The 26,826-nt window shown below is 46.3% G+C and overlaps 1 protein-coding gene across 2 annotated transcripts in view; it reads left to right on the forward strand.

Annotated features, from left to right (window-relative positions):
• Positions 1 to 26,826, forward strand: part of CPXM2 (carboxypeptidase X, M14 family member 2) — a 135,700-nt gene that overhangs the window by 103,631 nt on the left and 5,243 nt on the right. For both annotated transcript variants that reach the window (XM_005698585.3, XM_018041654.1), the window contains 6 exons: positions 6,863 to 6,986; positions 8,510 to 8,706; positions 9,754 to 9,933; positions 16,861 to 17,158; positions 23,070 to 23,209; positions 25,210 to 25,309. In XM_005698585.3, the coding sequence (XP_005698642.2) occupies positions 6,863 to 6,986; positions 8,510 to 8,706; positions 9,754 to 9,933; positions 16,861 to 17,158; positions 23,070 to 23,209; positions 25,210 to 25,309 (1,039 nt within the window). The remainder of the gene's footprint in view (positions 1 to 6,862; positions 6,987 to 8,509; positions 8,707 to 9,753; positions 9,934 to 16,860; positions 17,159 to 23,069; positions 23,210 to 25,209; positions 25,310 to 26,826) is intronic.

The following is a 26,826-nucleotide window of genomic DNA, read 5'->3' on the forward strand; positions in this document are numbered from 1 at the left end:
GACTCTGCTCAACCTTCCGTTTTATGAAGCATTTGTGTCTTGACTCAGCTTTGCTCAGTATCTCAGGACATCTTTGCGCCCAGAAATTAGGCAAATATCAACTCAGCTGGTACAGTTAATGTCAAAGGTAACCTATCTAAATGCATTGTAAAATGAGCTCACTGCACAGAGAGTCTGGTATCGTTAAACAGTCATCCCACATGGAGAATGAGGGCTCTTCTCATATGAAAGAGCTAATGGATGTGCTTCCTTACCCTGAGGGACTCTGGTCCCCATCATTTGGTAGATATCAGAGCTAAGAGGAACCTGGGAAGGCAACCGACCCCTGCAGGGGACAGTGGGTGACCACTCCGAGGTTCCCAGACCCCGCAACTGGAAACTGTCCTGGGGGGAGGGTGGCATCTATCAATCCCGAAGTGTTCAGGCCAGAAGTGGCTTGCCATTTGGATTCCTGGCACTTGGGGATGAGAGAGAAGCCAGCACTTTCAGTGATACCCTGTAGGGAGACTGCTAAACGCCTGCAGAAATCTTTCTACTTCAAGCGGGGGGACAATGTTAGTTTATCCTAGTATTGAGAGAGACATTTGCAAAAAACATAAAAATGAGAAGCAGATGCAGGAGCAGGGATTGAAAAGAGAAAACAGAACAGCTGTTGCTTTGGAGGGGAAAATCATGAGAATGTGAGCGACTCGTGGGGGAATTCTTTCTGGAGCACTGGCCTATAAGACACTGTGCTCCCCGAAAGGGAGCCCCCCAGGGGGCTTGGGAGGGGAGGGGAGAGGGGAGCGAGGAGGCTGGAGGCAGTCACGTGAACACTGATACTGTGAGGCAGAGTGAGTTAATTGCTCTGAACACTGAAAGGACTTCACACCTCATGTAACCATTTATAATCGATTAATCATCTCTGTGTCTGCATGGATGTTTACCTTTCGCCTTCATTTGGGACCGTGAGGGCAGACACTCAATCTTCTTAAATCCATAAAGTGTACGAGATTTGTTGTTGTTGTGGGGAGATATGTGGGGGACAGGAGGGAGAGGTGGCTGGCGTTGTTGGCCGTGGTTGGGAAGGGATGGGGTTGCAGGTGAGGTCAGCTGTGGTCCAGGGCCTGGGGCAGAAAGAGACAGAAGGAGGCGGGTGGATCCCAGCAGCAAGGACAGGGGAGCAGGACCGTGGAGGTGGGAGGGTTGGCACCCCACCAGCTCTCTTTTGGTTCTGATATCCAGGGCAGCTAAGGATGGTCCTGGGCAGCAGGCTGTGGGACTGCTGAGCTCTTGACCATGGGGGTGGCGATGGTGGCAGCAAGCCAGGGCAGGACCACAGGTTTACAGACGCAGACCAGCCCAGCTTTGCGCCCATGGGACACCTCCTACATTGGCTCTGTCTGGAATTCCTCCCTCTGGAATTCCTTTTCACTTGATATGGACACAGCAAATGAGTTAAGATGATAGAAGAGGACTTTTTCTCTTCTCACTTCTTTCTTTATTTTTTAATCCATTGGATAAACAACATTGGATCCATATCAAATGCAAACCAAAAGTCTCAAGGTTAATCCTCCATGAACCCATGGCTTCCATCCCCACTCCATTTCTCTCCAGGGTATGCATTTCTATGTTCACAGAATTCACGTGATTTTGATCAGAGTATGGTTAGCCGCTTTGCCCAGATTGTCTCACGTCACGTTGGATCATTAGCCACGGCTCCTGCTGGCTTCGTGATTGTCAGTGAAATGCTCCAGGATGAATCAGAGTTTTCTCAGCTACCTTCCTGCTCTGGAGCTTCGGGATAGCACCCACTTGTAATGAATAGCGAGAGAGGATGAAACAGCTACAACCAGTGTCATCATGCATGTAACTTACCGCTCTTTATGAAAATTTCCTCCCATGTATCCCTAGAAACTGAATTACCAGGAAAGGGGCTCGCTGTTCTGTCTCCTTCAGGACAAGAAGGAAGCAACAGAGACGGGGGGATTCAGCAGCTCCCAGGATATGATTTATTCAGAGATGAGGAAACAGAGTCTTGAGGATGCTGAACATCTTACAAAACCCACTTCCCTCGAGGATAATGTTTCCCTACCGGCCCTTTCTAGACACTTTTCCTAATTACCCATTATATTAAAAACTAAGGAATAAGATTTTGTTGGGTAAGGTTGCACTTTGGAGGGTCATAAAGCTTGTAAGAGCTAAGATTTTTAGCCCCTGGAGAATCAATTTTCACTTCCTTTAGGATGATGTCACCCTTGTTGAGGATGCATGCTTTTAAGGCCATCAAGAAAATTCTGTCTCTTCCTCTCACTTTAAACTTCAAGACCCAAACATTTACCAGTAAGACTCAAACTCCAGAATGTCCTTTTTGACTCTTTTTGGGAGTAAGTAAGATGGATCACCAGCTGAGTCTTAGATGGTGCCTGTGGCCCCCAGAGAAACATTTCCCCACATTGCAGGGGCCCACCAGGCTTAGTGGCTCAGATGGTGACGAATCTGCCTGCAATGCAGGAGAGCTGGGTTTGATCCCTGAATTGGGAAGATCCCCTAGAGAAGGAAATGGCAACCCACTCTTACATTCTTGCCTGGAGAATCCCATGGACAGAGGAGCCTGATGGGCTACAGTCCATGGGGTTGCACAGAGTCAGACACGACTGAGCGACTTTCATTCACGCTTCCTAAAGGGAGTCTCCAAATGCCCGTATTCTCATTCCTGTGTGTAGAAAAGATACTTGTGATATCAAAACACCGAGAGGAAACCCTGACTGGTATAAAAATACTGCAGTGGTGTGTGGAGGATGAAGAGGTGACTCTGATGACTCATGGTTGAGAGTCATCCCATCCTGAGATGCTGTGTCGCTGGCTGACTGCTCATCCTAGGGAATATGCCATTTGTCTTTTTTTTTTTTTTCCAATGTCAAGGTGGAGATTTCCAGCACAGGGTGGCCCAGTTCTCAGGCAGCTCTATGAAAGGGGAAGGAGGGTAAGCATTAAATGGCAGCCAGGCTCTGTGCTGATCACCTAGTTAAGGATGAGCCAAGTGGCTCTGTGTCTGCAGAACTGGTCATTGATCTGAACGCAAGACAGGGGACCACCAGCTGACCGGGATTTGGGGAGGTCCACACTGGTAGCGGAGAATGACTGTGCGGTCAGCAGGGACAAGTAAGCGAGACCCAATCGGATAGTGCTTGTGCCGAGGCCATCCTCCAGAATGGTCCCATGTAGAACAGACAAAACAGATGGCGGAGTTGATTTTGGTTGCTTTACTGCTCCTTCATGGACAGAGTGCTGGCAAAGTAATGCTCGACATCTTCCAAGCTAGGCCTCAGCAGTACATGGACCAAGAACTTCCAGACGTTCAAGCTGGATTTAGAAAAGACAAGAACCAGAGATCAAAGTGCCAACATCTGATAGATCATAGAAAAAGCGAGAGAATTCCAGAAAAACATCTACTTCTGCTTCATTGACTATGCTGAAAACTTTGACTGTGTGGATCATAATAAACTGTGGAACATTCTTAAAGAGATGGGAATACCAGGCCACCTGGCCTGTCTCCTGAAAAACCTGTATGCAGGTCAAGAAGCAACAGTTAGAACCAGACGTGGAACAACAGACTGGTTCCAAATCAGGAAAGGAGTATATTGTCTCCCTGCTTATTTAACTTACATGCAGAGTACATCATGTGAAATGCTGGAATGGATGAAGCACAAACTGGAATCAAGATTGCTAGGAGAAATATTAATAACCTCAGATATGAAGATGACACCACCCTTATGGCAGAAAGCAAAGAGGAACTGAAGAGCCTCTTGATGAAGGTGAAAGAGGAGAATGAAAAAGCTGGCTTAAACTCAACATTCAAAAAGATCATGGCTTCTGGTCCCATCACTTTATGGCAAATAGATGGGGAAACAATGGAAACAGTGACAGACTTTATTTATTTGGGCTCCAGAATCACTGGGGATGGTGACTGCAGCCATGACATTAAAATATGCTTGCTTCTTGGAAGAAAAGCAATGGCAAACCTAGACAATGTATTAAAAAGAAGAGACATTACTTTGCCAACAAAAATCCATGTGGTCAAAGCTATGGTTTTTCCGGTAGTCATGTATGGATGTGAGAGTTGGACCGTGAAGAAGGCTGAGAGCCGAAGAATTGATGCTTTTGAACTGTGGTGCTGGAGAAGACTCTTGAGAGTCCCTTGGACTGCAAGGAGATCCAGCCAGTCAATCCTAAAGGAAATCAACCCTGAATACTCATTTGAAGGACTGACTGATGCTGAAGCTGAAGCTCCGGTATATGGGCCTGATGTGAAGAGCCAACTCACTGGAAAAGATGATGCTGGGAAAGATTGAAGGCAGGAGGAGAAGGGGATGACAGAGTACAAGATGGTTGGATGGCATCACCAACTTCAATGGACATAAGTTTAAGCAAACTCCAGAAGATGGTGGAGAACAGGGAAGCCTGGCATGCTGTAGTGCAAGGGGTCACAAAGAGTTGGACATGACCGAGCGACCGAACAACAACAACAATGACAACGTGGACAGATACGGACCCCCGAGTCCAAAGCCCTGGCTCCACCTGGTTCTAGATGGGTGACCTCGGGCAAACCCCTCAATGGTCTCTCTGAGCCTCAGTCTCCATATCTGTAGAATGGGTTCAAGCCCCTTTGATTACCTACTTCAATTGTCTACTTCACTGGTGTTTGTCATGATAAGACTCAGTAGAGAAACAGAACTTGCTGTGACTAATGACATCAATACTGAGTCTCTTAGTAAAACTTGGTGCCTATCCTCTATGGCTCCAGTTCAGCCCCGCACTGTGTATTCCTCATAGTGAGACATGTGAAGCTAGATCAACCTTGCTTACGTGTGGTTTCTCCATGGATGGTGGGTTTCCATCTCTCCTATGGTTGGACAAGAGTCCTTTACAGTCGTCTTTCTCTTTCTCTCACCTAGATATTAAAACACAAAGTGAGTTATGTCATGTAAGGATTGAATCGCCAGTCCATGTCTGACGTAGGGTGCAGCTTGCTTGGGGCTGGTGCATGGGGATGACCCAGAGAGATGTTGTGGGGAGGGAGGTGGGAGGGGGGTTCATGTTTGGGAATGCATGTAAGAATTAAAGATTTTAAAATTTAAAAAAAAAAAAAATTAAAAAATCGAAGTGTTTCCCCCTCGCAGGAGTGGTGGGAAAACTAGACCTTGAATGCCTGACCAGGGCTGCAGTTGTGACACCTCGTAGTTGTGTCATGAGAGCCAAGCTCCAGCGACAATGAATCCTCCGTTCCTTTAGTGATGCCCCTGCCCCCCGCCCCGCAGTGACCCATGATTGCCCTCCACACATCAGTGCAGAATGCAAGAAAGGCAAGAAATGCAAAGAAATTGCAAGAATTGCAAAGAAATCGCAGAATGCAGAAAAGGCAAACTGGTGTGATGCTATGCACTCCAGTAAAAGTTCTACCTGATACCATTTTTCCAGTTCTCGTAGCTTTCAACCTACTATAACGTTTGCAGCAGACTTGTCTATGTACAATTTATCAGGACACTTTATAGATTGTTTGGCTGATAGGAATGATTTGAAAGGTGCATCGAGCACGTCCTGGCCCACGCTGCCCCTCTGTGAGCCCTTGCTCTATCATCGTTAGCCCAGCTCCTGCTCAGCTTGAACAAGGATGGAGCTCTCCCTGGTGGGCACACACCCAGGCTGGGATGCCCTCACTCACAGCTTGCATGGTACCCGAGCTTCGCTCTTGGTCTGTAAAACTCGTGTATCCTCCTGACGCCACCATGGGGAAGTGTGGCTGGTCTGGTGCCTGGTAGGAATGTCCTTTGAATCAGAGCTTCTTTCTCTTGGGGATGGCATAGGGGTTTCACACAGAGAGAGTCGAGGTGACTTACCAGCTCACCCACAGGTACCCGCTCAGAGATGGAGGTACCGCAGCCTCTGGTGGGTGTGTCTCTGTCCTTTGCCCCTGTCATTAGCAGACCCTCATCACCTCCTCTGGAAGCTTGTCTGACGAGCTCAACTATCAAAGCAAAATTCAGGAAATGGCATGTATGTATTTGACTTTTCCTTGGAAGTCTGTGTCCCCCACCCTCTCACGGCATGGCTCCCATTACTTCATGCCCCTTACTTGGCACCGACTCTGTCCGACTCTATCTGCTGCCTCGCAGTGGGCTCCAGGAGGGCAGAGCAGCCTGACGTCACAAACGCTCATTAAAGTATAAGACAGCATGATGCTCAGTAATAAATACTTATGTAGGCAAGGGATTCCCTGGTGGCTCAGACAGTAAAGCGTCTGCCCGCAGTGCAGGAGACCCAGGTTCAATCCCTGGGTCAGGAAGATCCCCTGGAGAAGGAAATGGCAACCCACTCCAGTACTCTTGCCTAGAACATCCCATGAATGGAGGAGACTGGTGGGCTACAGTTCATGGGGGTCTCGAAGAGTTGGACACGACTGAGCGACTTCACTTCACCACTTTAGGCAAGTCTATGGCTGCCCACTCCAGTATTCTTGCCTGGGAAATCCTTGGACAGAGGAGCCTGGCAGGTTATAGTCCATGGGGTTGAAAAGAGTCGGACACGACTTAGGGACTAAACCACCACCACCACCATAGAGAGAAAAGGCTGTCTTTAGGTAATAAAGCCACCAAGGGAGGTGATACCACCACCCAGGGAGGTGATAAACACAAGCCAGAGGTGCTGGGAGATAGGGCAGGGGGAGGAGAAGGGGAACCTTCCAGGAAGGGCGAGAACTTGAGTGTATGGGAGGGTGGGAGTGTGCAGGGGGCCATGGGAGGGGGCTGTCTCCTTGAGAGCTATGCCCACTACAGTGCACGGCCATCATTGCTCAGAGCCATAAATCCATCTTATTTTGCAGTTGATGAAGGTTGTGAATGAAATGTGCCCCAACATCACAAGGATTTATAACATTGGCAAGAGCCACCAGGGCCTGAAGCTGTACGCCGTGGAGATCTCCGACCATCCCGGGGAGCATGAAGTCGGTGAGGCTGCCCATGCGCAGTGCCCTGGCCCTCTGTGTCCGGTGCTTTCTTAAAGAGCGAGGCAGAGATCACTCTGAGAACATTCACGAAGCAGGGCAGGAGCTGGCCGTGTACACACTCTCGCAGACAGCTTCTGCCAACTTTGGTTCTGTGTAGTATACTCTTGCCTGGAGAGTTCCATGGACAGAGGAGCCTGGGACGCTACAGTCCATGGGGTCGCAAAGAGTCAGACACGACTGAGTGACTAACTTTCACTTTGGCACTTACCTCATGGCTTAGGCTATAAAGAATCTACCTGCAATGCAGGAGACCTGGGTTAGATCCCTGGGTTGGGAAGATTCTCTGGAGAAGGGAGTGACAACCCACTCCAGTATTCTTGCCTAGAGAATCGAGGAGCCTGGTAGGTTACAGTCCACGGGGTCACACAGAGTCAGACACAACTGAGCAACTAACACTTTTTCACCCCACATTGTATGAGGTAGGCTGTCAAATTATTTAAGCTGGAAGTACCCTACTTTTCTCCAAATGGACCACGCTTAATTCTGTTCTTCTCTGAGACCAGTCACACTAACCAAAAAGGAAAATGGCTGAGATGCTTAAAACAGACTCCTTTTTCTGGAGAAAATTCTGGACTCCCTGGTCATTATGGGTTGGAGTTAGAGGTGGTTCCCTTCATCTTCTTTTAAATTTCCATCCTATTTTTAAGCATTTCCTGTTTTTAGCCACTTCTCATTTAATCACTCCCAAACCTGTGTTCTCCTATAGGTTAGGGGATGCAGGGTCGGGGTGGGGATGGGTGAAAGATTTTTCTTTTTGCTAAAATTGTGAGCCCTTTAGATCCACTGGAATTTAAATGTAGAGATTTGTCTGATTCTCTTGACTTGAATGTTCATCAGTATTCTGGGAGTTTCCCTCAGGAATGTCTTTTAAAGGGTGAGGGCTTTATCTGTGGGTAAAGTCACATTTCCTCAAAAGCAGTAGCTTGGCCAGCGAGGGAGGCAGAAGTGCTATCAGCTCATGCCCAGCACTGATAAATCCAACAGGGAAAAGCTGAGCTTTGAAAAGCACAAGGGCAAAGACAGCTCCCTTTACAAAACTGAGTCATTGTGACTTCCCATGATACTGTTTTCTGCTTGCCTTTATTCATCTCCATGTCTTTATAAAACTAAATACAAAGTCCTTTTAAGAAAAAGAATTACCTCCCCAAATAATTGCTATGATTTGTGTTTAATTTGTAACTCTTAAACCATAAACCCTGTGTTATTTTATCTATTCTTGCCAAATGAGAATAAACAGTCTTGCTTTGTGGCTGTTACCATCTAAGGTTGTTTTTACACATTTTCCCATATGCCTATCTGGGAGCTAATAAAAATTGTACTGATTAGCTTCAGTTGATGTGCAAGAAGAGATAAAATTGTACGTTTCTGTTATTCAGAGATTTCTTTCCTAATACAATGTGCTGAGGATTGTTTTGCTGTAAGCATCCGATATGATTGTCTGTTTTTTCCCATCTTTGAGTAAAGGTGAGCCCGAGTTCCACTACATTGCCGGGGCCCATGGCAACGAGGTGCTGGGCCGGGAGCTGATGCTTTTGCTGATGCAGTTTCTGTGCCAGGAGTACTTGGCGGGGAACTTGCGCATCGTCCGCCTGGTGGAGGAGACCCGGATCCACATACTCCCCTCCCTGAACCCCGACGGCTACGAGAAGGCCTACGAGGGGGTAATGGACAACCTCCCTCCCCAGCGCAGCAGCCGCCCCCGCCCCCTGCACACACACGCACGATGCACTGAGTTGACCTAAATTCCACATCACTAGCTTTCTTTTTCAGTGTCTTTCTGCTGAGACGGGGGAACCCAGAGGTTTATGAAAGATGAGTTGCATAATTATAAACATGCGTAATTGAGAATTATGGGGACCCTGGGAAGTGGACACACTAACAGACTGAAGAAAAGGATGAGAAAGATAATATTGTTACATATACAATGGGGCTAATAGAATAATAATAACACGTAACATTGATTGAATACTTAACGCATATTTTAACCTTGATGATTACCTATAAATCCTCTCATCAGTTTTCTGAGGACAGCTGTTTTTATTATCTTGATACATGGTTTATGTTTTATGTTCTGGTTATAATGTAGAATTTATAGGTTATAGTTCTATATGGAATATATATATGTATAGAATTATGTAGAGATTACAATTAGTATAATGTATTGTGTATTCATAATTATATATCACAGTATCTGGGAATAAAATGGCAAACTATACTTCAAACAATGGTGCCCATCAAATGCAGATTTACAGGTTTTTGCTTGTGTTTATTGGTGCAGATAGTTGGTTAGAGATTTGTGTTGCTGAATCGTGAGCCAGAACTGCAGGTGGACATAACATGGCGGCTCTTGATTTTTGAGTCTTAAACTTATTATTACTTGGAGTTTCATTCAACCAGTGTAGAAGAGGTGAAGGCAGGGGAGGCAGGAGAGGCCTCCTTTTCTGAGGACTGCTCTGTGGCAGGATGACTCTGCACATTCCCTCTTCAGAGTGGGAATAATAATCATAATGACTACATTATCCATCACCCACCAAACAGTAACAGCCTATTAGCCAAATAGTCTCCCTTGGATGTCATCTTTGTGTCAGAGGGTGTTTGGAGGCATTGAGGCACACCCCAGATGGAGACCGACATGGAGCGGCCTTGTGTGTGGGAGACAGGAGGGTCCAGAGGTCTGTGGGTCCCTCACATTCTGAATTGTCTCCCAGGGTTCCGAGCTGGGAGGCTGGTCCCTGGGCCGTTGGACCCATGACGGGATTGACATCAACAACAACTTTCCTGACTTAAACACGCTGCTCTGGGAGGCAGAGGACCGACAGAACGTCCCAAGGAAAGTTCCCAATCACTATATCGCCATCCCCGAGTGGTTTCTGTCTGAAAATGCCACGGTGAGTAAAAATACCCCATAATCTGCAAAGCAGAGGAGGCCAAAGTAAACACCCACTGCTACTGGCCGAGGATGTAACATTTAAGAACAAGACAAAATCACTTTTTCCCTTTCAGGTCTTCTCCAAAACTAGGGAAATGTGCTAGATAATAACTACCTATTAAATTGAAATGTGAGGAGATTCTTCCCAGAAGAGAAATCATTTAATTAGATTTCTTTGCAGTACTTCAAAAACAAACCCCTTCACCTGAATGGCACATATTCACTAATGTCATTATTACCCTTACATTTGACAGTGCTGTGAAATTCCAGTGACATTGTCCTTAGACCTCACTGATTGCTTGAGAGATCTTATTTTTATTTCATGAGTCCCTATGGATTTATTACTCATGGTGCTTCTTTGGAAAGAAAAATGCAATTGGATGGGAAATATTTCCCCCACATTTCTTAGATCTAGTTAGGTCTTAGCAAAAAGTGTCTTGTAAAATAAATAATCTTCACAAAATTTCCCACGCCTCTTATTGTCTCCTCTGCTCACTGTAAATTCTCTTATACCCTTAGTCTTTGGCCCTATATGCTCTTTAAAAAGGTCTGCATTGATTGCTGTATACGCGAGTGTTAGGTTTGGCTATACCAACAGTAAAAGTGGCTTAAAGAGGTAGAAATATCAACAACCTCAGATACACAGACTATACCACTCTAATGACAGAAAATGAAGAGGAGCTAAACAGCCTCTTGATGAAGGTGAAAGAGGAAAGTGAAAAAGCTGGCTTAAAACTCAAATTCAAAGCACTGAGATCATGGCCAGTCCATCCTAAAGGAAATCAGTCCTGAATGTTCATTGGAAGGACTGATGATGAAGCTGAAACCCCAATATTTTGGCCACCTGATGCAAAGAACTGACTCACTGGAAAAGACCCTGATGCTGGGAAGGATTGAAGGTGGGAGGAGAAGGGGATGACAGAGGATGAGATGGTTGGATGGCATCACCAACTCAATGGACATGAGTTTAAGTAAACTCCGGGAGTTGGTGATGGACAAGGAGGCCTGGCATGCTGCAGTCCATGGTTGCAAAGAGTTGGACACGACTGAGTGACTGAAGTGAACTGAACTGAAGATCATGGCATCACTTCATGGTGATTAGGTGGGGAAAAAGTGGAAACAGTGACAGAGTTTATTTTCTTAGACTCCAAAATCATTGCTGATTGTGACTGCAGCCATGAAATTAAAAGACTGTTGCTCCTTGGAAGAAAAGCTATGACAAACCTAGACAGCATATTAAAAAGCAGAGACATCACTTTGCTGACAGAGGTCCATATAGTCAAACCTGTGGCTTTTCCAGCAGTCATGTACACATGTGAGAACTGGACCATAAATAAAGCTGAGTGCCGAAGAATTGATGCTTTCAGACTGTGGCACTGGAGAAGACTCTTGAGAGTCCCTTGGACAACAAGGAGATCAAACCAGTCAATCTTATAGGAAACTGACCCTAAATATTTATTGGAAGGAGTAATGCTGAAGCTGAATCTCCAATACTTTGGCCACCTGATGCAGAGAGCCAACATGTTGGGAAAGACCCTGATGCTGGTGAAGATTGAGGGCAGGAAGGGAAGGGTCAACAAAGGATGAGATAGTTGGATGGCATCACTGACTCAATGGACATGAATTTGAACAAACTCTGGGAGACAGTGAAGGACAGGGAAGGTGGGCATCTTACAGTCCATGGAGTTACAAAGAGTTAGACGTGACACAGCGACTGAGCAACAGTAACAACGAGGGAGACTTTTTTTTTTTCTCTTTTCACACAAAGAGCCCTGGAGGAGATGGTTTAGGGCCAGACAAATAGGAGCCCTGTGATCATCAGGAAACCAGAAGTCGTCTTTCTGCTTCCACATGTTAGCAGATAGACTTTCATTCTCCGGGTCATCATAATCCAAGATGGCAATTTGTCATGCCTTTGGAGGAAGAGGAGAGAAAAGGTTAAAAAAAATTCCTCCTCTCAGATAAGTCAATGGCATTAAGAGGCATTCCTAGAATTCCTACGTAATACTTTCATTTAAATCTTATTGGCCAGAATTTAGTCAAAACATGATATCAGTGCACCAAAGGGAAGGCTGGTGAATGCTGTGTTTTAGGCAAGCATATTTGCAGTCTCAAAAAGAATGATTAATTAGCTTCTCTTCTTGAGGAATCAAGGGAGAAAGGATGGATAGATAGAGGGCAGCTCTCCAGTTCTTTCTCAGAGCTTCAGCTCACGTCACACGTGGGTACCACTTCCTGGAGGAGGGCCAGCCTGGTTGCCTCATTTAGTGTTGCACAGGGTGGTGTCATCTGGTCTCTCAAGAAGCAAATGATGGGGACAGACAGCAGTACCGCATGGTACTTAGGATGCCCAAGGACGGCTTATGGGGGATAAAGGACTTGGACCCTCTGGGTCTTCTGAATCCTTTCTTATGTCCTAATTCCATCCTAGAATTCTTATTTTTCAAGCTAACATACTAGTGACATCTGGCAAAGCTGAAGATTCAAGGGATGTTATAATTTGGGAACCCTTGGACCAAAATTGGAACATGGTTGCCAGCTTTCTTAGCCTTGAGGTGCTAAGAGAGAATTATTTTAGCACAGTGATGGGAAGTCCATGAATTTCAGTCTTTGTGTTAAGATCAGAATTTAGTTTTTGAGCTTGTTCTTTAGAAACACAGGGAGAATTACACAACCCTGCCATCACCAGTACCTTTCTCAATTATGGGCAGGTGAGATAGATAAAGTGATGATCAAAGTGTTGTCCCTTCAGCCATGTTCAATTCTTTGTGACACCATGGACTCTAGCCCATCAGACTCCTCTGTCCATCGGATTCTCTAGGCAAAAATACCAGAGTGGGTAGCCATTCCCTTCTACGAGAGAATCTTCCCAAGCCAGGGAACAAACCCAGGTCTCCTGCAGGTGGATTCCTTACTGTCTGAACCACCAAGGACACCCCCTGAGATAGATAAGAAATCAGCAAAGATAGAGATTTGAATAGCAATTAGCAGCCTTGACATAGGAAACTAAGAATTCTACAAGAAGTAAGAATATTTATTGTTCCGAATAATCCCTGGTGCATTTTCAAAAATTGATGGCACTCTGGGCTATAAAGGAAACCTCAGCAAAGTTCAGAAAATGAGAGACAGGCAGACCATGATTCTTTCACCACCATACAATAAAACTAGCAGACAGTGTGAAAAGAACTCTTAAGTATTTAGAAAATCGAAAAAAAAGAAACTTCTAAGCAATGGGTCAAAGAAAAACTTCACATTGGCAACTAAAAATAAGTAGAAATTCATGATAATGAGAACACTAAATATAAAAATTGGTGGTGGTTGTTCATTCTCTCAGTCATGTCCGACTCTTTGCAACCCCATGGACAGCAGCATGCCAGGCTTCCCTGTCCTTCACCATTCCTGGAGTTTGCTCAGACTCGTATCCATTGAGTTGGTGACGCCATCCAACCATCTCATCCTCTGCTGCCCTCTTGTCCTTTAGCCTTCAATCTTTCCCAGCATCAGGGGCTTTTCCATTGAGTCAGCTGTTTGCATCAGGTGGCCAAAGTATTGGAGCTTCAAAATTGGTGGAGTACAGCAAAAAATGCTTTCAGGAATTTATACCTTTGAATGATTACATGTCAAAAGAAGAAAGATTGAACATCAACTAATTTAAGAAGTAAGCAAAAGGACAACAGAAGAAGCCCCCAAAAATGTAGAAAGATTTTGATTAAAAAGAGCAGAAATCAATGACATGATAGGAAAAAAACCAATAATTTGTCTGCAGAAAGAAGCATTTGATAAAATTTAACAGCATTTACAATGATTCCTCAGGGTGAGGAGAACAGTTTTAAATGGCATTTATTAGAAAAGATTGGTAAATTCAACTACATCAAAATAAGAAAGCCCATTCATCAGAAGACTTTCAAAACTATCATAAGGGCAGGTTAAAAACTGAAGTGTTATTTGAAAGTTATTTCATTGGAAAAGAACTCGAATTTTTAAAAGAATAAAGAAAAACAAATGAGAAAAATAGAACCAAGAGAAAAATGGGTAAAAGATACGCAGAGGCAATTCATGGAGGAGGAAACATATGGTCAGAAAGCAACGAAGGATGTTCGGTGTTACTAGTGCTAAGGGAGTGCAGGTTAGAGAACATTCGGCATCCACTGATTGGGAAAATTAACAGTAGCCAAGTGTTGGGGAGGATATGGGACGGTGGATCTCTTACTCATTGTGAGAGCTGAAATTAGCACAGTAACTTTGAAAATAACTTGATTATTGTGTAAAGTGAAATATGTATCTATCTGTAACTGCAGCTATACTTCTAGCGATTAAGGCAAGATGAATTTCACCACAGGTATAGGAGAGCTGGATTCGATCCTTGCGTTGGGAAGATCCCTTGGAGGAGGGCATGGCAACCCACTCCAATATCCTTACCTGGAGAATCCCCGTAGACAGAGCAGTCCATGGGTCACAAAGAGTCAGACTTGACTGAGCGATTAAGCACATCTTAGCACAGCCTACCAGAAGACAGTGCAAGTTAAAAGCAATGCTGTTCACTATAGCAAAAATGGAAAATTTTCTACATGCCCATCATAACAAGAACAGATAAATGATGAAATCTTCATATTGAAGTGAAAAAGACTGAACAATATAGCTTTATGAAACACAGATTCGTCTTACAAACATAAGAGGAAAAATTTACAGAAGACAATAGTGTGTTACCCACCCTTTTTTTAGATCAAAAGAAAATAAAGCCAAGTGATACACACTTATGTATATGTGCATGCGTGTTCAGTCGCTCAGTCATGTCCAGCTCTTTGCGACCCCATGGACTGTAGCCCACAAGGCTCCTCCATCCATAGGATTTTCCAGGTAAGAATACTGGATCGGGTTGCCATTTCTCCTCCAGGGAATCTTCCCTGACCTAGGGATCAAACCGTTATGCATACATGTATGGAGTTAAACAAAAGAGATTCAGAATCATATTGTTTAGGGTGTAGTGGTTACCTCTGAGTGAGAAGCAGGAGGATGGGACAGAAGGAATCAGATGTGTGCAGAAATGGTCAATAAAAGCTGACCATTGGGATGGATGGTAGGTTCACAGGTGTTTATTGTATCAAAATATGAAAGAAGAGGATGAAGCGTGGATCCATAATGATCCTGCATTGTGAGCTGAATGTTCTGCTTCATCCAACCCAAGGCCCCGATGTGTTTAGGAACAAAAGCAAAGCTTAATGAATCCTTCAGGTTACTTTCATTCCTTAATCAATTTGCTATATAGCAAAGTTAGACCATTTCCGATGTTTATTTCTTTTCCATTATTAGGGTTTTTTTTTCTACTGGAATTATCTTCAGAGCTATCAATCAGTAACTTATGACAAATATTTGATTCATTGATCAGTATTTGATCATATCAAGCTTTTCAGTTTTAACTTCTGTTTCCTGGCTTTCTTCTTTCCTTCCTTCCCTCCCTCCCTGCCATTAACCCTCTTTCTGTCCTTTTTTTCTCTTAACTTTTTAATCATAAAAAGTTCAGCATACAAAACTAGAGAGGGAGCTGTAGAGAATCCCATCCATGTACCCATCTCAACATCAACACTTATAAATTCACATTCCATCTACATATTCAGTAACTTTCTCCTCCTCCCCAAGACTATTAAAGAAAATTCCAGACGTCATGTCATTTCATCTGTAAATATTTCATTAAGTATCCTTAAAAGATCTGACTCTCTTTTAGAGCCATAAATTACTATTATCATATCAAAATAAGCTATTTCTTAATATTATAGAATATCCAGTCAGTGTTTGCATTTCTCCTATAATCATTTTCCATCTCTGTCTCTTACAGTCTAACTGGGATCTAATTAAAACCCATTCATTTTGATTAGTTTATAAGCCTTTTAACCTGTCTTTAAACTGTACTTTTCTCCTCTATCACTTTCTCCCTTTTTTCTTGCAATTCTGTTGTTGCTGATCTTGTAACAGCTATAATATAAACACCTAGATTGTCGTCTAGCATTTTCTACTGTCTGGGTGCTAACTGTATTCTCGTGATGTAATGTAACATATTTCTCTGTGTTTCTTATAAATTAGCAGTGAGATTCAGACCACTCGGCCGCGTAGACTAGGGAGGGGTTGGTAACGTGGGTCTTGTCCTGCCCAGGCCTGTTCCTGTATATGTTTTACTGGAACACAGCCGTGTTCATCATCTGGGAATTGTCCAAGGTACCACACTGCTCCAGGGGTAGAGTTGAATATTCGCGACTGGCAGACTTGAGTAGTTGCACCAAGGACTTCAGTGCCCTCAAAGCCTAAACTATTTCCTATCTGGCCCTTAATAGAAAAAGTCTGCTGACCCCTGCACTAGAGGCTTCCTCACATACAGGGTGGATGGAGTTTTACGTGTGTGTTCTTTCATCAGGAAATAATTTTGTTTGCTTCTCTCTCTGTGCTGTTTGTTACCGTTCAGTTCAGTCACTCGGTTGTATCCAACTCTTTGTGACCCCATGGACTGCAGCATGCCAGGCTTCCCTGTCCATCACCAACTCCTGGAGCTTCCTCAAATTCATGTCCATTGAGTCACTGATGAACATTAATTCATTGACTGACCCATGAAGTCAGTGAAGTTGCCAAATGTTGATCCTTTAATTCTGTCATTCCCTCCTTGCATACTAACTGGAGTATTCCTCCAATAAGAAATTTCTCTGGATTTCTCTTTTTATCCATTACTTCCACAGTGGCCAGTTTTCCATAGGCAAATTTTAAGATTCTAAATTTTGCTCCGATGATGCCGTAAAATGACTGCTTTTTCAACTATGTCCCTCTTTGGAAAGCTCAGGAGAGAAGGCAGTTTCCTTCTGCTTTTATTTCTCAAATGTGCTAAAATTGGGAATGTTCACAGGTGGCAGTGGAGACCAGGGCAGTCATAGCCTGGATGGAAAAAATCCCCTTCGTGCTGGGTGGCAACTTGCAGGGGGGCGAGCTGGTGGTGGCCTACCCCTACGACATGGTGAGGTCCCTGTGGAAGACCCAGGAGCATACCCCCACGCCCGACGACCACGTCTTCCGCTGGCTGGCCTACTCCTACGCCTCCACTCACCGCCTCATGACGGACGCCAGGAGGAGGGTGTGCCACACGGAAGACTTCCAGAAGGAGGATGGGACCGTCAATGGGGCTTCCTGGCACACTGTGGCTGGAAGTAAGTCTCCGATGGCCCTGCTGTCATCGTGGGGCCCAATGACAGTGGACTGCGGGATGGAGGTTGGGGGGACCTTGTGGTCCAGCTCTCCATCTATCCTTGTTCTCAGCAGAATAACTGCTGTAATTAACCATGTATAGGGTGCAAAGCACTCTGCCTAGACTCTTCTTCACCTTCACAATAGTCTTCAAGTGGATGTGGCTTACTTCCCTTGTTATAAAAGAGGTAACTGGGGCTTTGAGATGGGAAAGGGATCTGTCCAGGCTCCCAAGGAGCAGAACTGGGACCTGTTTGACCCTGTGGTCTACTCTTAGCCGCCGAGCTGTTTGGATGTTACAGGGTCAGAGTTGGTAAGTGTAGTCTTAGGGGAATTTTTGGCCAGAAAAGCAAACCCAGCGAAGAGTCAGAGAGCACTCTGGTGCTTGGCAGCCAGGGCGCTGTACCTGGAGCCATCCCCACGGTGGGAGATGCCCCATGCTGCCAGCCCTTGGAAGGGGGGCAGAGGCGGGGAGCAGTGAGCCCATGCTCAAGACTTTTTCAAATTGCTCATTCACTGGAGGCCCTGCCGTCCCACCAGGGCATCTGGTCAAAGTGCCACTGTTGTGATGCAGGGAATGTGATGTCCTGTCCCCAGAATCCGCTGAAGACAGGAAGCCCAGCAGAGACTTTAGGGATTCTTTCGCGGCAGCAGAGGACCCCATGGTCCAAGTTTCAGAGTCAGCCCTTTGTTTCCTAGGTCAGGGCTGCTCCTGGCCTAGAGTTCTCGAGTGAGGAGGGTTGAAGACATCACATTCCCTAAGGGGTCTCTGCATTGGGATGGCAAGACCCCAAACGTAATGTTCATTGCTTATTTTCTTGACTTTGTGAAAGTTGGTCAAACTACTCCGTGTCAGATGGACCTAGTTCATCACGTAAATGCTGTGTGACTCTGGACTTTACCTCTCTGGACCCTCGTATTTTCCGTTTGTAAAATGGGCTTGATGTTAATGGTGATGATAAGGACGATGCTGATGGTCCCCCTGGGACTGTTGTGAGGATGACAGAGATGGTGGGTGTGTGTTCTGCGTCTTGCTTGCCAGCAGCACTGTGATAAATTCCCACTCCTCCTCTCCCCACTCTTCTAGGAAAGTGCTCTCCATGAAGCCTCTTTTATGAGCACATCCTTGTTCTCTGTTTTACCCTACTGATTCACTTTAATATTATTTTTCCTTTGCTAGAGATTCAGCCTTCACAAACTTTTCAGGTATGTTTCCACTCTGGGGGAAAATTTTGCTTAAAAAGTAGGCATATTTGTTCCCTTGGCCATTTGAAAAAAAAAAAAAAAAACCATGCAGAAAGCTTGCCATTTTTTTCTTGGTTACAAACCAAGCAGAGTTGTTTTATTTTTTTCTCCATCATGGCTTTGCTCTGTTCAAAGTAAAAAAAAAACCAAAAAACCCTAACTATCAATTATCAATACCCCTAGCCCTGTCTATCAAGAAAAATATCCTAATAGCGAAAAGCATGCTTGCTTGTTCAGTTCTAGTCCTAAAAACCTACGATAATCTTTATGGGAAGCCTCTGCTTAGTTTCTGTGGCCACTGTGACTAAATCAGGTTCGGACACTGTGGAATGTGTCAGCAGCAGGCCAATAGCACCGTTCTGAGAAGTCGGTTGCTATCTAATCACACTGGCAGCATTTGATTTGTTTCTATCCATTATGTTTTCCATTATGCTGGGGACTTTTGTGGCAGAGCCATGTGGTGGCTCGAGCCTTTTTAATCATTCTTCCTGCAGGCGGTGTGATGAAGCCTGCAGATTCATTTCTTTGTAGACTAATGAGATGCGATTTCTAATTTCCTTTCTTCCCCCACCCCCCACCCCTCCACTTCTTTTTTGTGTTCGGGTCTTGCTGGCTCATCAGCAGTGACCGACAGGTCTTAGCTAGTGGGAGTGGGCCGCTGGGAGCAGGGTCCAGTCCCGCTCAAAAGGCACATCGTTTGCCGTGTGTGTGTTTCAGCTCCAAAGAGATCTGAGCCCTTCTTCGTGTCAGCTGCCGTCCGGCGTCCTCTCCCCAGCAAGGAAGGCAGATGTTGTGGCAGCTCTGGGCACACGGCACTCTAGGGAATGTAGTGCTCTGTGTTCCCGCACTGAAGCCCAGGGAGAGCACAGAGGAGGTCTCACCATCCCCAGCCAGGACCCGAGCGAGGCGTGGGAAGCACTATCTGGGTTGCCCCACACCTTCTGCCCGCACGTTTCACTTTCACAGCCATTTCTTACCCAGGATTCTCCGCTGCACCGCATTCACTAAAGGACTGGAATTCGGTGTTCACCATAGCTTGGCTCAGGCCTTTCCACCGTTCTGGTTTCTCAGCATTTTGCCCATTCTTCGAGTACCTCTGGTGCTGTTGAAGATACACACTAATTGCAAAGGGGCGTCCCAGGTGGTACAAGTGGTAAAGAACACGCCTGCCATTGGAGGAGACATCAGAGACATTGGTTCAATCCCTGGGTTGAGAAGATCCCCTGGAGGAGGGCATGGCAGCCCACTCCAGTATTCTTGCCTGGAGAATCCCCATGACAGAGGAGGCCTGCAGGCAGGCTATGGTTCATAGTGTCACAAAGAATTGGACACAAGTAAAGTAACTTAGGGTGAAGAGGAACTAAAAAGCCTCTTGATGAAAGTGAAAGTGGAGAGTGAAAAAGTTGGCTTAAAGCTCAACATTCAGAAAACAAAGATCATGGCATCTGGTCCCATCACTTCATGGGAAATAGATGGGAAACAGTGGAAACTGTCAGACTTTATTTTTTGGGGCTCCAAAATCACTGCAGATGGTGATTGCAGCCATGAAATTAAAAGACACTTACTCTTTGGAAGGAAAGTTATGACAAACCTAGATAGCATATTCAAAAGCAGAGACATTACTTTGCCAACAAAGGTCCGTCTAGTCAAGGCTATGGTTTTTCCTGTGGTCATGTATGGATGTGAGAGTTGGACTGTGAAGAAGGCTGAGCACCGAAGAATTGATGCTTTTGAACTGTGGTGTTGGAGAAGGCTCTTGAGAGTCCCTTGGACTGCAAGGAGATCCAACCAGTCCATTCTGAAGGAGATCAGTCCTGGGATTTCTTTGGAGGGAATGATGCTAAAGCTGAAACTCTAGTACTTTGGCCACCTCATATGAAGAGTTGACTCATTGGAAAAGACTCTGATGCTGGGAGGGATTGGGGGCAGGAGGAGAAGTGGACGACCGAGGATGAGATGGCTAGATGACATCACTGACTCAATGGATGTGAGTCTGAGTTAACTCCGGGAGTTGGTGATGGACAGGGAGGCCTGGCGTGCTGTGATTCATGGGGTCGCAGAGTCGGACACGACTGAGCGACTGAACTGAACTGAACTGAAAGTGACTTAACATGCGTGTATGCATGCACACACTTACTGCAAAATGGCAGGCCCACCTCAGAGATTTAAATAGCACATTTATTTAGTTTAGAACTAACAAGGTCTGAAGGTTGGGATAATGGGAAGTGTGTGTGTGTGTGTGTGTGTGTGTGTGTGTGTGTGTGTGTGTGTGTGCGCGCGTGCGCGCTTGGAGCAGTCCTGCGATCCAGGAGGGCCTGCCTGTCATGCTGCTCTGTGGGCACGGTCCACAGGCCTCCCTGCACTGTCTGGGATTCCACACCTCAGGTTCCACTGAATGAGCTGGCCTGGCATTTTGACCAACCTCTTTCAGCCAGACCAGGCCCTGCGAGGATTGTCCATGAACTTGACATTGTTCCAGCTTGCTTATTCCCCTGCTGTCACTTTCCATATTTTATCACAAATGTGATCAAAGGTCCATGGCTGCTGACACGTGAATGGTTCAAAGCTGGAATCTGGTAGAGAGAGAGAGGCCGTATGTTTTGCACCATTTTGTTTGTGACTTGACTCATTTAGGCAGCAGGTTGATACAGAATTGCTCTTAACACCCAAAGCCATGATTTTTAAATAGACTTTTGTGCTAAAGGATGCTCCACTGAGCATTCGGAGGAGGGAGGGAAGATGGGACAGGCGAGGCTGGTGCAAGCACAGGAGGACCTTTTACCCCCAGTCAACAGAGGAACCAGCCCCGCCGACTCCTGCTGTCTGTGGCCTTAACTCTCAGAACCCAGGGAAGGCTTGGTGGAGGCACCTTCTGCAGGGGGAGAATCTGCCTGGCTGTCACTTGGGACACCGTAGCACTGTGTTCTTGCTAATCACTCTGCTGTCCCAAACTGAAAATGCTGGGTAGACATGCCCTGAACTTCATGCCATCTGACACTCATTTGTTCATTTTGCAAATGATGGGTACTTTCATGGAATGGGGCCCCCAAAAGATATGTCCACTTCCTAATCTCTGGAACTTGTGTGTGTGACCTTATTTGAAAAATGGGTCTTTGTAGGTGTCATTAAGGATCTCAAGATGAGGTCATCATGGGTCACCCAGACGGACCCTAAAATCAGCGACAGATGTCTTTGTAAGGGGTAGACAAGGAGAAGACACAGACACTGAGAAGGCCCCGTGAAGAGAGAGCCAGAGCTGGGAGTGGTGTGGCCACAAGCCAAGGAACACCAAGGGCTGTTTGGAACTGAAAGAAACAAGGAAGAGCCTTTGGAGGGAGTGTGGCCTTGCCAACACCTTTATTCTGGGCTTCTAGCCTCTAGAACTATGAGAGGATAAGTTTCTGTTGCTTTAGACCACTCAGTTGGTGTGATCCTTGATAAAAAGCAGCCCTAAGAAATGAGCGCAGGGACCAAGTCCTGTTGTAGGCATGTCAGGATGCATGAGGCTGTCTGCTCTCCAGCCGGGTGGTGAGGGCGTTTGTCCTACAGCCCCTGAGCAGTGATAAGCAAGTTCTAGGCAGGCATTACACACACTTGGGTTCAAAGCCCAACTCTGTCCAGATGCGTGATTCTGGATACATTCCTTAATGCAGTCCTGGACCATTCTCTGCCTCAATTCTCTTGAGAAATTGGGCTACAGCTACCTACCTCTCAGCTGGTTTGTGATGAAGAGTAAGTGAGCTTGGCTGCAGAGCACTGAAGACAGGTTCTGGCTTTTGTAGGAACTCAATAAACGGTGAGATGGATAGCTGTGTTTATGAGTTAGAATCGACAACTACAGGTTTCATTCCACAGTTACAGAGCTGTCAGCGAGAGCAGCATAATGACTGAGCTAAATTTAAACACTAAAACCCTACATTATTAATGAGACCTTAAAAAATAGCGAAACAAAAAGCCACAGAAACAAAAGAAAAAGAGACAACAAGAATTTAACAAAATAGAAAAAAGTGGGGCTTTTCTGATGGCTCAGTGGTAAAGAATCCATCTGCAAGTGTAGGAGACACGAGTCTGATCCCTGATCCAGGAATATCCCACTTGCCAAGGAGCAGCTAAGCCCGTGGGGCACAGGATAGAGCCTGCGCTCGGCAACGAGAGAAGCCCGCACGTCACACCTGGAGAGGAGCCCCTGCTCGCTGCAACTGGAGAAAAGCCGCACAGCAACAAAGATCCAGCACAGCCAAAAATGAAGAAATAAAATGATCACAACAAAGTTAAACGAGAAAAAGAAGTGATACCGCTATCCTAAAAATAGTATTAAACTGAGTTCAATAAAATGAAAATGATTTTATCTAGAAGACACTTCTTTCAGTCCCCCTTTCCTCAGAGATGTTCTGCGAATGCCTGTCTTCCCCATAAACTGTTCCAGCTGCATCTTGTCTCTCTCTCAACACCTGCCCTGCCCCCTTTCCTTTCCCCAGCAGTTTCTCTAATTAATATTTTGTGTAGAGAAGATACTTGATGCCTCCTTGTTCAAATGAAGTCCTCGGAGTCATGTGCTTGAACATTCTTGCTGTCTCTCATGCCCCTCTGAGCACCGTGAAGCTAAAATGTACTTGGTTGGCTTGACAGGTCTCAACGATTTCAGCTACCTTCACACAAACTGCTTCGAGCTGTCCATCTACGTGGGCTGTGATAAATATCCACACGAGAGCGAGCTGCCCGAGGAGTGGGAGAATAATCGGGAATCCTTGATCGTGTTCATGGAGCAGGTATGACGTGGGCACTTGGCAGGGATGGGGGCTCGCTAGGGGGGCGAAGCCCTCGAGATGGCCAAAAGCCTGAGATCAACATTAGTACCATCATCCTGGGCTGGTGACTACAGTGTCAGAAGAAGCTGTTGTCTCTGAGCTCTGTGTCAGTGTCAGTCGCTCCCGCTGGTTCTTGGTGAGTGAGAGTCCAGATCGCCGCTCCATTGGGAGGGGTGATTTGTGTCTAGCCAGCATGCCCAGGCTTCCTGTATTCATCTGCTAGGTCTAACATAATGAAACACACAGGCTGGGAAACAGGAGAAGGCTGGAAGTCCAAAATGAGTGTGTCAGCAGGTCGGTTTCATTCCGAAGCCTCTCTTCTTGGCTTGCAGATGGACACCCTCTCGCTGTCCTCACATGCTCTTTACTCTGTGTGTGCACACTCCTGATGTCCCTGTGTGTCCAGGTTTCTTCCTCTTTTAAAGACATCAGTCAGACGATAAAGCCCACTCTTCTGGCATCATCAGTTCTTTAAAGATGCTGTCTCCAAAAGCAGTCACCTTCTAAGGTACTGGTGGCATGGGGACTTCAACATACGGATTTGTGGGGGACACAGTTCAACCCATAACATCAGCTCAGAGGCTGAGGACTAACTGCTGCAGGTAGCCGGGTGCCACCTGGGAACAGTTCTAAATCGTGCCAGCTAGTTTCTGCTTGGAGCTGGTGAGCATCTGCTTGTGGCCAGTGAGGAAGCCTTGCCGTGTATGCTAGGACCTTCCCACACCTTTCTTTTCTTCTGTTCTCAATGACGCACCTGTCTCATAGTGTTGGGCAAACTGGCTTTCGTTTGGTACTAAAACTAGCCAGTAAAGTAAAGTCGCTCAGTCGTGTCCAACTCTTTGTGACCCCACGGACTGTAGCCTACCAGGCGTCTCCCTCCATGGGATTCTCCAAGCAAGAATACTGGAGTGGGTTGCCATTTCCTTCTCCAAGTAACATCCATTCCCCACTAAGTAATAGACTCACAGAAACCAGAGAGATAAAAATGAATTTTGAACTTCAGATGATTCTACCACGACTCCCATTCATTAGAAGTAAGATTCTGAGGCTGTGTTGGGAGGTTGCCCTTCTTCCATGGGTGGCTGTAGATGAGTCAGAAGAAGCATCTTAGCCAAGGGCTTGGGCCGCCAGCTTCCTGATACCTGCACCTCCACATGGTGGCAGAGGTTGGCACCAGGTTATAGCGATAGCATCCACGTCTGATCCGTGAGGGTCCTGGAGGGTCGGTGCAGCCCATAGTGCACTTTCCTGGTGGAGAAGGCTGTGAACCTGTTCTCCCTTCTTAGGACGCCATGAGGTCACTTTCCATCCCCACTCTGGAATTCTGTGGGGGAAGGCTCTTTTTCATTTTATATACACAGAGAAAGAAGACTCTAGTTATTCTAACATGATGATCCCAGTTTAGCCAAAGACCCTCCTATGAATAAAATGCTCAGGCATAACAGTATGTGTAAAAAGTGTCATTGGAAGTGATGGTATGTCTCTTTGAATCTTCAGATGGGGAAACCCAATCAGTGTGTGTCACATGACTCACCTCATCAACGGAAGGGCCCTGGGGACTGAACTGTACTTTACAGGAGCCTCTGAGTCTTTTCTCTCCTGTTTGATTCTTAGAGTCTATTTCTTAAGTCTGTAGAGTCCAGGAAAGTCAAAATAAATGTGCCTGTAAAAATTAAATTCCATTTTTATGGGATGTGTTTTTTATGAACCATCTCAGATCCTAATATTTTCTCAACCTCTGGAACATTTTTAACTCCAGTGGGAGACTTTCTAGTAGATGGACCTGAAAGGAATACAGAAGTTTACACACCAAATCCACACAGAGTTGGGGAGCTTTCAAGGCAGATGTGGCTCTGAGGGGGAGTTCTGGGTAGCCCTGGGCTGGCAGTAGGTTTATAGGTCCGTTCACTGTTCCGGATGGTCTCTGAGCCCCTCTGTTTCCCTTCATGTTCACCGAGTAGGTCCATCGGGGCATCAAAGGCCTGGTGAGGGATTTGCATGGAAAAGGAATTCCAAATGCTGTAATCTCCGTGGAAGGCGTTAACCATGACATCCGAACAGGTAACTGCGAATGTCTGTGAACTGTTTCTCAGGAGGAAATACTCATATTCTTGAAGCATTTGACTTGAGTTAGAACCACAAGGTGAGGTCCAGAAACTTCCTCCTCTGCTCTATCTTATCTTCTCTTTCCTCCAACTTTCCATGGGAGACCCTGGAAGCCAGGTGTTCAGCCTATGCTTTCTGCCTTCTCTCTGTCCCTTATTCAGGTGGAAGCCAGATGCTCCGAGAGGCTGGAGGACCCACTAAAGGTTCAGGAGGCGGGTGGGGCTTGGGTTGAGGTGTGTGAGCAGCTGCGTGCCATGTCCCTGCTGGTTCCAGAGTTCCCGAGCTGGCGGGAGGGCAGCCTGCAGACACCAGGCACCTGCCCATTGGCTGCCTTCTTCTTTGCTGATCAGAAAGTGAGGCGAAAACACGCCCAGGCTTTCCCTAGTGCCCGAGGATTCCTATCACCTGGGATGGCACTTGGTGTGTTCAGGGGAAAATGTGAAACAGAGACCTTGACTTTTGATGGATGACATTGGCGCCACAAGGCAGTGACAGAAGTGCGTGGCAGAGAATTGCTTGGATGCCCAAGTTAGATTGTCAGCAAGAGTTCTGCTGGAGATGGCGGGCCCAACACAGAGGTTTTTGTAGGGGGTGGGGGCGACTCTAGAGGGCACTGAGTCTGCAAGGCAGACGCTTTGCTGTCAGCGGCAGTTAGCAGGGCGCTGGGTCCTGCATCGGCTTCCTGTGGTTGCCATGACAAATGGTGAGGCTGAAAGAAACAGAAATGTATTTTCTCTCTGTTACGGAGGCCAGGAGTCTGCAGTCCTGGTGTCGGCGGGGCTGTGCTTCCCTGGAGCCTTGGGAGCGTCCCCCACAGCTCTTCCAGCTCCTGGTGGCTTTGGGTAATCCTGCGCGTCCTTGGCTGCGTCACTCCAGTCTCTGCCTCCGTCTCCTCCTGGCTCCTCCTCTTCTGTCTCTTCTGAGGACAGATTGTTGGATTTAGGACCCACTCGTGTAATCCAGGCTGATCTCATCTCAAGAGCCTGAATTACATCTGCAAAAAACGCTTTTCCAAATAAGATCAATTCACAGGTCCTGGGTAGTAGGATGTGGGCCATTGGGAGGGTAGGGGATGGGGCGGCATCACTGAACCCAGGGCAGGTCCTGCCCAGGTGTAGGGAACGGATGCACCATCAGCAAGAGGAAGGAAATCATGATTGTCATTAAAAAAAAAAGACTTCTTCAGTTGCAAACGCCCTTGAACTGGGAGAAGTGAGACTTGACACCGATTGGGCCTGGCCTGTGCCTGGGGTCTGGGAGCTTGCCCTGGGCCCAGGCAGCCAGCCGCACTGGTCACGACACAGCGTTTCCGAGACGCACAGCGAGAGGCTGAACTGGGACTGAGCTGGGGGTTGAGACTCTCCATGGCGGGACCTTCCTTTGTCCATGCTGCTCCTCCTGAAGGAGAGAAGGGGCCTTTTCCCCACTAGCTAATCACATGCATGGAGACACTGTCCTCCCTGAAATGACCC

This window comes from Capra hircus, chromosome 26 (assembly GCF_001704415.2).
Source record: "Capra hircus breed San Clemente chromosome 26, ASM170441v1, whole genome shotgun sequence".
Classification (NCBI taxonomy): Eukaryota; Metazoa; Chordata; class Mammalia; order Artiodactyla; family Bovidae; genus Capra; species Capra hircus.